Source organism: Artemia sp. Qi Xiang Cuo, chromosome 14 (assembly GCF_049724085.1).
Source record: "Artemia sp. Qi Xiang Cuo chromosome 14, ASM4972408v1, whole genome shotgun sequence".
Lineage (NCBI taxonomy): Eukaryota > Metazoa > Arthropoda > Branchiopoda > Anostraca > Artemiidae > Artemia > Artemia sp. Qi Xiang Cuo.
In genome coordinates, this window is record NC_142807.1 from 38,063,987 (window position 1) to 38,078,155 (window position 14,169).

At 37.4% G+C, this 14,169-nt stretch overlaps 1 protein-coding gene across 1 annotated transcript in view; it reads right to left on the reverse strand.

Moving 5' to 3' along the window:
• Positions 1-14,169, reverse strand: part of LOC148944436 (nuclear factor related to kappa-B-binding protein-like) — a 62,131-nt gene that overhangs the window by 22,008 nt on the left and 25,954 nt on the right. Inside the window, exon 2 of the mRNA XM_089099927.1 lies at positions 806-1,002. Coding sequence (XP_088956053.1) covers positions 806-1,002 — 197 coding nt within the window. The remainder of the gene's footprint in view (positions 1-805; positions 1,003-14,169) is intronic.

Consider the following 14,169-nt stretch of genomic DNA (forward strand, 5'->3'; position numbering starts at 1 on the left):
TTTTTGAAGGTATGTAAGCTTGCTCATTACAATTCTAAGGCAACTGCTGCAAGGCAGAAGTTCAAAATCATAGCACATTACGTAAATATTGACAAATAGAGCACGATTTTCCCCTAAGCTGATATTTAAGGATACCTGAGTTGGTCGATTATAAATCAGAGATTAATATTACGGCATAGAAGTCGAAACCAAAACTCATCAAGGACTTATTTCACATATAGTCTTTAGTTTTCACCAAAGTTAGTGTTTATGGACTTCAGAGATTGTTGATTACAAATCCAAGGCAAAAACTTTAATATTAAAATTCAAAATTAAAACACGTTAAGTGCGAAATTAACAAGTAGTTAGAAAACTAAACAAGTCAATGAATATGTTTCAACTTTTATACCCAGCTGTTTTATTTGTCTTTGCTTTGTCTTTGTAAACTATCTTATTTATTTATAACTATATCTTTTTCCCCTGCAAAATAGTGACACTCCATTTAAAAGAGCGATGGCTAGTTCCTGTTGAAGGAGATAAAATTTAAGGGGAAATTGTAAAATTTTGAGATTGCTAAGGGGCTGGGCAAAAAGCCCCTCTCCCTTTCTCCTGCATATATGCCTACCCCTCCTCTTAATAACTTTAGTTCATTTCCCAGTCCATTCCAAATGACTAATCAACGTTGAGGGATCTTGGCAGTCTGTGAAAAATCTGTTATCCCTACGTTTTGTTTGTCGACATTGGGTAGGCTATAAAAAAAAAAAGGAAAATTGCTTAGCCCTGAATCCAGAACTAGAAAATTTTACAAGATATAGTAAGCACTCACCTTTTCAGAACTTTTTGAGTTTTTTTTTGTAATTCGAGAAGAGGAGGACTACAGGGCTTGAACCATCCTTCCCATAACATTGAAACAAATTCTTCTAAAGGATTCCCAAACTGGAAACAGGCAGAGTTGAAGAGCATATTCAAAGTTTCTTCTTGTTCTTTATCGTTACTTTCTGGATACTTTGGAAGATAATTATTCTAAAATAAGAGTATATTGAAATATTCAAAAATTTGATAAAACATAACAACTTTTGAAAATAAAGAAAACGAACAAAAATAATCAAACAGTAACACTAATATGAAGGAAAAATAATAAAAAAAAACATACAGGGTTGAAATCCTTAGTGAGCTTTCCTTTTCATTCTCTTGTCAGCTGTAGGCAGATCCATTGTCAGATGGTTACCTCTCTAGCGACAGCACAAGCTAGATAGGTAAGGATAGATTAGCTGATCTTTTTACACCCACAATAGATGCAGTTGTTGTTGCACTTGTATTTATGAGTTTTGATGTACAAATAGCAAGTTTTTATATGCTTTTCTTTTTCTTTACGATTTATTTGGTACAAGGGAATAAGTCTAGATAATGAAGGAAAGGTTTACCTCAACAATGTTGTCAGTTAATGTTTCCTGATTCAGGATATATATCCTGATAATGAAGATAATCAACTAGTCGGGGAATTATATGCCACTATTTTACTTCTTTTGCTGCCTACTAGACAAAAAATTATATGAGCCTCCTGACATTGGGTAAACTATATGAACATTATATTTTTTTTATGTTTATAGATCTGTTGTGTTTCTTCTATTTTTGTGTTATACGATCTTTTGATTTAAATAAAATAGTGAATTGAATATCCTTTTGAAGATTAATATGCAAAGAAGGTAATATCATTTTCAGTTAGGTTTGCCTTCTGCTTGGTTTGACCTGTAGTAATTGCCCTGTTCAAACAAGAGGTGTCTAGCGGTGGTCTATGGATCCTAAATTCTTCTATTTCTTACCGAGGCAAAAGAAACGGTGTCCAGCGGTGGTTATCGCATCCAAAGTTCTACTATTTATTGCAAAAACAAGTTCTAAGACTGGTAAATAAGTATACTGGTGAAACATGATAGACACAAACGAAAATCTTGAGAACAAAAAGAAAATTCAACCGAGGAGAATTTCTACCAGTGAAATGGAACGACACGGGCTACCTTACTGAAATAAAACGAAAACCTTTTCGCATTTAATAAGCAAAGTGGCCCGCTTTCTCGATTCTTATCTGTTCTTTTTGAGCAATGTGTTTTCTTCATTCACTTTCTTCATTTGCGAATTCTTTTGGAAGATTAAACATATAATAATCTTAGTTTTAACAAAGCATTTTCAAAACGGCACACAAAAAAGTAAAAAGCGACATTAACACCCAAGCTAAGCAGAAACAGTCATGAAACAATTTAAAATTAAAACGAACATATGTTACAATGGCCCCTAAAACGAACAGAACGTAAAACAAATTATCAAGCCAAACTTGAAACAAAAAGAGATTACCATTAACTTCAGAGTGCTATCTAGCGGCAAGTGTTGCTTTCGAGTGTTATTTTCAAGTAAAATCAACTTTTCGAATTCTTTGATAATATTACTTTATTGAATTAGATGGCATAAGACGCATGTTCTAAAGACTGACTGTGAACTGTTTATACACAAAAAAAAACCTTGTCTTGAATTGTGCTCAAGTGCCTTACTTTCTGCAAAAATAATTACAGACGTTACAAGCTATCTGTGATTTTCTGTGAAGCAGCGTCATCTGTTTTTCTCACTTGAGAGTCTATTGTGATGGCATGTACCGCCGGGATATTGTATACAGCCCCGTTCTGAACTTTATACAAAATAGTATCGAAAAAACCTTCTCTACAGATATTGTGAAGAAATACATATCTGAATTTTTATGCTCACCCAGGTTTCCAAAGCAAGGGAACAAATCTTCCAGTTTTGCTATCCTGGGGAATCTCAGCTGAAGAGAGTGGGTGGAAACGCGGTTATCAATAGTGTATCTGATATTATTGGCGCTATCACAAACTGTGATGCTGATGATATTGGTCTGCTATACTTTGTTATCCGTCGCCCCATTGAAGTTACCCTCATTCCTGCCGATGCTTATTTTGCACTGAGTTACCATGTAAACTCCTGTCTGTCAAGTTATGTTCTTTAACTGACTGTGTAAGAGCTATCCTGCCAGAACAATCGGACTTCTTCCGTCGTCAGTGCGTGAGCGTTCTGTCTCTTCGAAACCGTCCTATGAAGTTATTCTGAAAAGCTCACCTACCGACCTCAAAGATCCTATTGAGCGCAAATAGATCCTTGATATCCTTACGACCATGACGGTGTCGCAAGTGTGAGACTCAACCCTGTCAAGAAAATATGGGTATTTCGAACCCTAGATAAAGCCTCAGCTGAGTCTCTCGCCACAACTGCTACTTCTCAGCTAAATGTGTCCACTTATGTTCTTAATCGAAAAATACACGGTATTTTGAGTGACATTTCTATTGGTGTGCTAAAACCAGAGCTCATTAATAAGATTCCCAGTCTTATTAAAGCAATGAAAATAAGAATTTCACATTCTTCCATCTCAAATTCCTTGACTAAGGACCCTTACCTTAGACCTTAGCTCCTCCTTTACCTCCAGAGACACACAGGGCATCCGTTAACAGCCTCCAATCATCCCGCAAATGAGCTGCGGCGTAGATGTCCTCCCACTCTGGGATTAAGGATGCATGAAGGGCTCTCTTGTCCCGCTCATATGTCCTGCGAAGCGTGTTTTTGGGGCTTCCTCGCCAACGCGTGTCGTCTGGTTGCCACTGGAGAAGCACATTTGGTAGTCTCGATCCTGGCATACGGATAGCATGGCCAAGATAGCGCCATCAGCGACTCGAGGCTGGTTTGTGTAGTGGCGAATTTCCAAGTTTGTTATCTTATCCTTCCAGTTAATATTCAGGATACGTTGAAGACAGTTGTTTTTATACGCAGTGAGTCGTTTTTCCTGCTCAGCTGTGAGTTTTAAACATTCCATCACGTACGTTAAGATCGAAAGGACGTTGCTTCTGAAAAGGCGAAGTTTTAGCTCGAGTGAGTACTTCACTGATCTCTAGACTGGTCGAAGTCGTTGAAATGCCGAGCTGGCCAGGGCCATTCGTGTTCTCAGCTTTTTTCGGAATCGCCACTAAACGAGACGGTGCCACCAAGATAATAGAAGTCGATGACTTGCTCTATGCTTTCAGTCCCCAACTGGATATTCAACGGTGAGTTAGTGGTTGACATCACTTTGGTTTTGGGGGCGTTGATATGTAACCCAAACTGCTCGGCTCTTTCTGCTAACTTGCATAACAAGTCTTGAAGTTTATTTTTCTCTTTCTCCATCAATCCAACATCGTCTGCAAAGTCGAGATCTTGGACTAGTCTGCCTGCAATTTTGATCGTGTATTCATCAATTTGTGTTAATATGTAGTCCACTATGAGAATAAACAGGAATGGAGACAATACGCATCCTTGTTTGACACCTGTCATCACTTTGAAATATCTTGTATTTCCTTAGGAGTTTCTCACGCATTATTCCGTGTCTTCGTACATTGCTATGACAAGACGAACCAGCTTTTCAGGAATACCGTAGAAGATCAGGATCCTCCACAGTATTGGGTGGTCTATTGAGTCAAACACTTTTTCAAAGTCAACGAACAATATATAGAGACGTAGTCTCCATTCGTATGATTCTTCAAGCATGGTGCACAGTATGAATATCAGATCGGCGCAAGATCTTTTTGGTCGGAAACCATCTTACTCCTCGCGTAAATGCGGGTCTAAGGAAGCTTGAAGTCTTGTCAGGATGATTATGCAGAAGAGTTTTCCGGGTCTCGAGAGGAGGTTGATGCCTCTGTAATTGCCACAGATTGTCGCGTCTCCTTTTTTGAACAATTTAATAATGGTTCCTGCTTTCCAGTCTTTGGTGACTTTTTCTTTTTGCCAGACGAGGGAAAAGAAGCCCAGCCATTACGAAAGGGACCTGAGGATCGATGACTTGACTATTTCTCGAGATTTACGGTCACTACCTAGAGATTTTCCATTTTTCAGCTTATTCGAGGCTGAAAGGATCTCATCCGCCGTTGGCTCGTCTTCGTTAATGAGGAGATCCAAAAAATGGGCTGTCCGGAATATCTGGTGGAACAGAAGGGGATGGGCGGTTGAGAAGGCTTTTGAAGTAATCCGCCTATCTATTTTTCCGGTCATCTGGATTGATTAGCAGTCTTCCGTTTTCCTCTTTTACTGGTCCATCTTATACGTTGGTCATCCCAACGATTTCTTTAGCTAGGCGGTACACAGCTCTCGTGTCACCACGTCGGGCTACTTCTTCTGCCATTCTTGCTTACCCATTGAGGTGCTATCGCTTGTCTAATCTAGCACTTTTCTTCACTTCTCTGTCCACTTCTTTATACGCTATGCCTTTCATGACGTCAGAAGAGGGATCATTACTGAGCGTACTCTGTTTTATTTTCTTGCAGTCTTCGATCAAGTCCCATGCCTTCTGGGATATCCACTGTTCCTTTATTGACTTTTTAAACTCAAGAACTTCTTCAGCAGTTTCTGTGTAGTTCTGTTGCATAATCGTCCAAGGTTTTTCCACGTCTTGTGGTATATCAGCAAGTGCCTCGAATCTGTTCGACAGATTAATGCTGAATTGTCTCCTAACATCCTTGTCTTTGAGGTTCTCCACGTCAAAATTTCTTGGCAATTTTGTTGGTTTTCGAGATTTGTTGGAGCGGAGTTTCAACTTGAGTGTTGCTACAAGAAGTTCATGGTCCAACCCGAAGTTCGCACTTTTGTAACTCCTCGCGTCTTTCAGACTAGTTCTCCACCGTCGTCGGATCAGAAAGTGGTCAATCTGATTTTTGACAGTTTTGTCTGGGGATGTCCATGTATACTTGTGGATATCTTTGTGCTCGAATAATGTACCTCCTATCAACAGGTCGTTCGACATGGCAAAGCTGACAAGACTTCACCATTTTCGTTGACAGTCCAAAGTCCGTGATGTCCCAACACCTGGGATCAATAAGATCAGTCCTGACCAACATTCGCATTTAGGTCGCCTGCCAAGCAAGTGACGTCATGGAGAGGGATAGAGTCTAGGACAGACTGAAGGGTTTCATAAAAATCGTCTTTCGAGGCTTCATCGGCATCATTTGTTGGTGCATAGCAGATGCATTAGCGACAGCTTTGCATGTTTAGATGTAAATCGTGTATACAGGATTCTGTCGTTAATCGGCTTCCACGAGCAGAGAGATTTTGCTGCATTTGGGTTCAATACAGCTCCGACTCCAGCTGCATGTCTGTCCGCTTTTCCGCAGTACAGTACTGTATAAGTCATGTTGCTGTTTACTACTTTGAGCTTCTTTTCTCCGCAGCCTTTCCATTGTGCTTCGGTCACTGCAAGGATGTCAAGCCGAAAGTTTCCGCACTCTTGTAGAACTTGTTCAGTTTTTGAAAGAGCCTACATGGTCCTTATGTTCCAAAATCCAATTCGTACTGGTTTATTTGCGTTCAGAAATCTGGTCGAGGGGCATTCATGGGTCTTCATCATATTTGGATTTGATCCAAAGCTTTTCACTGACGTTTCTTTAGGATATTCTTTTTCTACGGGAGCGACTTACTAGGCCACTGCCTAACCGGTTTCTTCGGCTCGGCTAGGGGCAGGGACGCCAATCCCTGATCGAGGGGCCGGAACCCCCCGGTGCCTGCCCAAAGGTAGGCACCTTGACCAAGGTGCCTTGGTTCTTGACGAAGGTGCCTTGAATAAAGCTAAGAATGATGGTTTGCGTTTGGGATATGAGTTTTTTAGAATTAAACCTTACCAGAAAATACCTCCTAGATGTTACTGCAAATCATTGAACCACATTGTTGGTAATTGATCACTCTGTCCAACCGACCAGAAGTGTTCAAGGCGCTCGGCTGGACATTCTAACACAAGTAATAATCCGTACATTGCTAGCCCAAATTCTGCTAATTACAGGGGTGATCAAGTTTCCTATAGTCTCAGATACCCCGTGTTAGAAAAAGCTTTGAGCATGGATAAGAAATAACTGTTAATGGCAACAGATTGCGCTTTGTTTCACTTACTATGAACGGAAACAAAGACAAAGATCTTCTGTAACCAAAGACAAATCAAACGCTTGTGCTTCAAATTAAAGGAAATTACAAGCCACGGTTCTAAGGGTATGTAAATCTTTCTTATATTCTTTTCCTTTGTCTTGCACTATAGGGCTGATTAAATATAAAAGAATTGGCATCAAGATAGCAATGATATAATCCCAGAAACATAAAGATTTTCATAATTTTCTTATAATTCATTTTATTTGTTTTAATACGTTTTGAACTGTTTCAAATGTCAAAAAGTTTACTGTGTTTTGTTTATTATTTTTTTCAAATTTGTATTATGAACTGCTGTGACCAGTGAGTCTTAATTCCTTTGAATAGGCATAGAGCTTGGGCTGTTTTTGGACTATTAAATAATTCTTGGAAATGTAAATGATGCTGTTTTTGCCAATGTTCCAGTAAAATCAATTTTAGCTCCATCCTGAAGCAGGCAAACTCATATCAGAATCTAGTCAAATTTACAACACAATTATCTGCTCTATTTCAACGTTTCATTCATCTATTCCAGCAACTTTCCAAAAAAGCAATGTGCCCTAAAATAGAATTAAATAAGAAAAAACAAGTTTTTTTCAAATGAAAGTAAGAAGCAGCATTAAAACATAGAACGAACAGAAATTATTACGTATATATGGGGGATTGCCACCTCCTCAACACCTTGCTCTTCATGCTAAAGTTTTTAGCACTTTAAAAAACATTCTTATTGTTCTAATTAAACAATCCTTGTGTTTCACAAGTTCTTGAGCATTGGGACAAAATTCAAACTTAAGCGTAGAGAAAGGTGTTGAGGAGGGGGCAAAACACCTCATATACGCAATAATTTCCATAACTTATTAAGTTTTAATGTTGCTCCTTACTTTCAGTTGAAAAAACTTTTTTTTTCATTTAATTTCTGATTGTGTTTTACATAATGCCAGAAAATCTGTCTCCACCTCCATAAAAAAATCCCCCTCCCCATGGAAATATCCTCTAGACGTTTCAATTCTGGTAAAAATTTACTCCGGACAATTACCCTTAATATCTCCACGCGTAAAATTGAGGCGGCAAAGAGAAACTAAGACAAAAAATTAAGCAGGAAAAGCGGGTTTTAATTTTTATAAAGCAGTGAATACAATAAAATAAACACTTAATTAAACAAAAATACTCCGAATATTTCGGCCCCACGTCCGGGAGCCTTTCTCAACGGAAAAAAACGGAAGTGTTTATTTAATATGTGAGTTTTGTTTCCTATTTATTTATATTTTTTCTTTTGTTGTTGTTGTTTTTTTTCTCTCTCTCTCTTTATGTGTTTAGTATGTTTTTATTTTGATGTAAGTTAAGGTTTTTAAAAAGAACATTTTTTGTTTAATTTTTTTTTCTTTTCTTTTTTTTCCGTTGAGAAAGGCTCCCGGACGTGGGGCCAAAATATTCGGAGTATGTTTGTTTAATTAAGTGTTTATTTTATTCTGTTCGCTGTTTTATAAAAATTAAAACCCGTTTTTCTTAGTTAATTTTTTGTAAATGGAAAAGCAGTGTGGTCTAAGAAACGAAGACATATAAAAAAAAAATTGTATAGGAATTCTGGGAAACTCCCCCAGTGAAAAATTTCCCCTGAAAAGTAAACCCCCTCAACAATCTCCTCCAAGGCAGAAAATTCACCCCCCCCCCCCTAAAAAATGTATGCATACTTCCCAATAACAAATACCAAAAACAATGGGCAAATTTTTTAAATTAAATACTTTACCCCAGGGGCTGTGGGGAGTCATGTTATCTCCAAATGCATAGTTAATGAGCCTTTTAATTATGCTGAACAAAATGGATATCTCAAAACTTTGATCAAACGATTTTGGAAAAAAGGGCGTGGAAGGGGGCCTACTGGCCTTTCAATCTTTTCGGTGACTTAAAAGGGACACTAGAACTTTGAATTTCCGTTCAAAAGAGCCCTCTCCCGATATTCTAAGACCACTGGGTTGATACAATCACCCCTGGGGAAAAAATAAATAAATAAACACACGTCTGTAATCTTTCTTCTGGCAAAAAATAGAAAATTCCACATTTTTGTACATAGGAGCTTGAAACCTCTACAGTAGGGTTCTGAGATATGTTCAATCTGCTGGTGTGATTTTCATTAGGATTATTTGACTTTTAGCGGTTGTTTCACCCTTTTTCGAAAATCCGGCAAATTTTCACAGGCTTGTATCCTGTGATGGGTAACACTAAACTTAATGAAACTTGTATATTTGGAAACAGCATAATAAGCCATTTCTTTTTATATATTATTGGTATCAAAATTCTATTTTTGATACCAATTATCACTCCTTACTTACAGTTTGTTACCACAAACTGTTCGATTTTACTATACGCTTTTTTGCTAATTTGATTACTTTTAAGCCATGTATATAGTAAGGTAAGACTACCAGACTACCCTTCTAAATAAGCTAAAGTACCAACAAAAGAGTAATAGCATTAAATTTGTTTTTGCAACATTCTTTCCAAACATAATAATCACTTCTGTTGTAATTGTGCCATAAATCTCTCCTTCCTAATCCCTGGCTATAGGTCTAAGCCATAAGATAATATTTATTTCTGAAAAATGTCTATCAGAAGCCCAGATGGGTTAAGTTTGAACTTTAGAATCAATATACAAAGCATGAGAAAAAACAAACATAATAGAGCTGGTCAGTAAAAAAATACTAAAATGTCAAAAAAGTTAGCAAAGATGTCAAAAACACTAAAAAGCTCAAGTAGAATCTTAATCATTTAAGATTGAAACTTTTCCCCTGTACTGGGGCTCTCCGCCTGTGAGCAGTATTTTGGTATTAAATAAATTCACACACTCCAGACACATTTAATTAAAATATGTATATGAATTCAAACATCTTAAGGGAAAGCAATATGATCCTTACAATAACTTTCAGAATTTGAAGGGAATTAACAAAATTAAACACAAGTATATTTTAGTCCTGTGGCCACATACAGAAGTTTCATTTTATTTCAATTGGCATTAACGACCAACAGTTAATGAGAAATAAGCCAAAAAATATGGTAGACCAATAAAATCAGCCAACATTTGTACATTGAGTAGTGCTGCAAAATGGTAAAATTGGTCACAGTAAAGTTGGGTATGGTATTTTATATTTTCCACTGACATATTTTATGGTGCCTTGAAGTTTAAAACATGCAAAATCACACAGAGGCTGGGAGAAACAGGTTTGAGTATGATTTTGTAATTGTGACTTTTACTGTATGCGCAGCATGGCAAAGAATATAATGGAATTGTTAACTCCACTGATTAATTTTTATTGTGAGGCATTTGTGATTAAGTGATAAATTGGTATTCAACAAGCCCTTCTCTTGCAGTATATCACCTTATTTACATGTGATTATTCTCTTTTAAAGATTAGTTTATGTAATCCTTTGACTAAAACAATTTCAGAAAGCAATATCACTTGGCCCAAGGTCTATAGCATTATTACCTGGTCTAAAAGGCCATCTGACTTCAGTCTCTTTTGTTGGACAAAGCATTTTGGAAAAATAAACTGTATTACAGTATGGGTTATTAGAACCTTAAAATGTTTAAACATTGCCTGAAATAAGATTCTGAGTGTGGTTAAATATAATCTAAGGCCTTACTTTTATAAAGTTAAGACTGTAACCAAGAATTTTATTTCCCTTTACAGCCATGATTTATAAGGTCTATAAGCAAAAATTTGGGCAAGGTCTAGATTAGGGGCTATGGGGAAGGAAATGTGTTAAGAAGACAATTCTTACTTCAGAATATGCAGAATAATTATAGCTAATACATTTAGCATGCAGCTCTGCTATACTTTACCCCCCCCCCCCGTGATGTGCAAATTTATAGCCCAAATTATTTATGTTCCATGTATTCTGCCAATATGTCTCCCTGTTTCAACCCATTTACTTACAAATTGAATCAACTGTGACAAAACAAGAATCAAGTAAAGAGAACAAAAGTTGAAGTTTTTTTCACAAAACAATTGTCCAAAATTATTTTACAGTCATTTTACAACACTAACAGGCTATTGATAGGATTAAATCTTGACCTTCAGAGGAGTAGGACTGGGATAAAATTACAACAGCAGCAATTATTATGTTTTGAAAGTATAAACAATCAAATACTAAGCCTATTATGCATTTGCTTTTATCATGCCTAGTGTAAACATAGTCTTGCACTACTGTTACCTGTAATAAAATTAAATTTTAAAAAGAAAAGGTGAAGTTATAAGGGTCTAGAAGCCTATAAAAGAATAAGGGGCTATTGCATACTTGGCTACTAGATAAGGCTTGCAAACTTGGAAAACAGTTAAGCTTGGTAAATGAAACTTTCAGGGATAAATCAAAGGCCTAAAATTTACCTTAGGAAGGTAATGTCAAGCTGCTATCTCCATCCTTTCCCGATTTCTATGTCTTAGAAGATTATAAAAATGACAAGTATATATCTAAATTTTACCAAAAACTACTTTATCTTAATCTTATCTTTTTAGTCTTTTTTTCATTGGTTCTAGTTTTTTAAAAGGCACTTTGACTTCCCATAGTCTTAGCAAAAATTTAAGCCAAATCAGAGCTTTGTTAAAATATAAGAAAATATTTTTACAAATATTTTAAACCTTGAAATCAGGATTTAGCAAATATATTGAGGTTCAAAGCACTCTCTTTGTGCCTCATTTGATCTGTAAATCTATTTCTGAAGGTTTCACTTACATAACGCCAATGACTTCAAAGGTCATTTGAAGTATATAGTCTTAAAATACCTTCCTGGAGCATTACCAAGGCTCTGGATCCATCCTTGAAAGTATCATTCACCTAACTCAACTAATGGTAAAGTTTTAGTCAAAGGACTTCTTGCTACCTTAGAATGTGGCTTAGTTAAGCAAATGAGCTTTCAGGAATCAATACAGGGCCTAAATACAATCTTGGAGTACGTTGTCACGCTATTATCTCTATTCTTTCCTTTTTTCTAGGACAAGTCTATAACTACCTAAATTTTGACAAAAAGCATATTACCTTAATTTGGGTTTTCAGTCTCTTTTTCATTTGCTCTAATTTTTGAAATCACAATTCCTAGTATTTCAGCTTGATTTTAAGGATTGTCACTTTTTTTAACTTTAAGAAATACATTTACAAGTCTTTAAAACCCTACAAATCAGAATTTAGTAAATGTACAAAGCTCAAATCACTTTCCTTGTCCCTCATTTGAGTATTAGATCTATTTCAAAGGGTTTCATATTTGTAACAGAAGAATTGTAGAGGTGTAATATTCTTACCTTTCTGTTCTAGGTGACCTGAGTTTCTATGTCTAAAGACTAAACGTTGAGACTTTCTACAAGGTGTCAGATCCTCTAAAACAACATGGAAGCCAACGATACCCTGCAATGGATTCGACAAGTGATAACCTCAAAGAGGCATGGACAAGATTTAAGAATCACGCAAAGCTGATGTTCCAAGGACCCCTTAGTGGAAAGACAGAAAAAGTGCAATAAACCTTCCTGCTGATCTGGCTTGGAGATAAAGGGCGATACATTTTTAGTACCTTTACAATTACAGCTGAAGAACAGGAATCTCTTTCATAAACACGATCAACAAGATGGTGAACCAGTGGATCAATACATAACTGATCTGAATCTTTTGGCTCGTGAATGTGCATATTCCACAACAGCCATGAGAAATGAAATGGTAAGAGAACAACTTGCATGTGGTGTCTCTTCAGCAAAAGTCAGAGAGAAACTCCTCCAAGCAGGTTCCAATCTAAAACACATACAGAAACCCAGGTGCAGCTCAGGACAATGTCATAGCCAAATACATGATGCAGCCAAGCTTATCAAGAAACATGCATAAAGCATGAAGTGGATTTTGTCAGGAGGGCAAAGAAATCAAACCATGCCCCACCAGTAAGACAATACTATTTCTGTGGAGGGGATTATTCACCTTCCCACAAATTCCCTGCAAAAGGAAAAATATGCAGTAACCAAGCTGCTTTGCAAAGGTATGCAAAAGCAGCAAAAAGGTGGTGAACGTAATAAATCAACAACATCTAGCATACGAGCATCAACCCGACAGCAATGATGAGCTCTTCATTGACACTATAAACATGGACAAAGGCGATGATCAACCATACGTGAAGCTCCCAATCAATGAACACATAAGTATCACTTTCAAAATTGACACGGGTGCACAGGCCAACATCATACCTGAAACACTTTTTAATACTCTCAAACTAAGGCCCAAAGTCAATGAGACGCTACAAATCCTTACTAATTTGGGGGAGCGAAGATCCCAACGCTTGGCGTTAGCAGCCTTAACTGTGCATACACCAACAGATGCACTGAGACACAGCCCTTCTTCATAGTGGAAGATGCCAGTCCTAGGCTGTGAAACCAGCAAAAAACTAAAATTAATTAAGCTGATACTGTGACAGAACCAACCCCATTCATAGAGGAATTCAAAGACATTCCAAGGTATAGGAGAGCTCAAAGGTGAGTGTCACATAACACTCAAAGAAGGAACCGAACCTAAGGCTGTACCGGCCAGACACATCCTAACATCCCTCTAAAATTGGTTCAAGAAGGAACTAGATAAGATGGAAGCCCTTGGGGTCATCAAAAAGGTTACTTACCCCACAGATTGGGTAAATGCTGCAGTTGTGGTTGAAAAGCCTGACAAAAGCCTCCCGGTCTGCATTGACCCACAGGACCCAACCAAGGCCATCAAAAGACCCCACCACCCAATGCCCACATTTGATGAAGCAATACTAAAACACTACAGTGCTAAATTTTTCACTAAGCTGGACACCGTCATGGATATTGGTCTCACGTCCTTGACAACGAATCATCTCAACTCACAGCATTTAACACTCCATACAGCCAATATATGTTCAAACGCATGCCGTTTGGGTTGATTTCAGTGCAGGATGAATTTCAACACTGCATGGAAGAGGCATTTGAAGGCATCAAAGGTTTTTCTGTCATAGTTGATGACATCATTAATACTGGGGAAACCATAGAGGAGCACAACGCAAATGTTTGCAGTGCATTAATCAGAACATATGAAAGGACTGGAAAATTCAACCTGAAAAAATGTGTGTTTGGGTGCGACAGCATACCATACTTTGGACACATAATATCAAAAGGTGGCATCCACCCAGACCCACAAAAGTGCACTGAAAGAAATGAGAGCCCTATCTACCAAGGATGAACT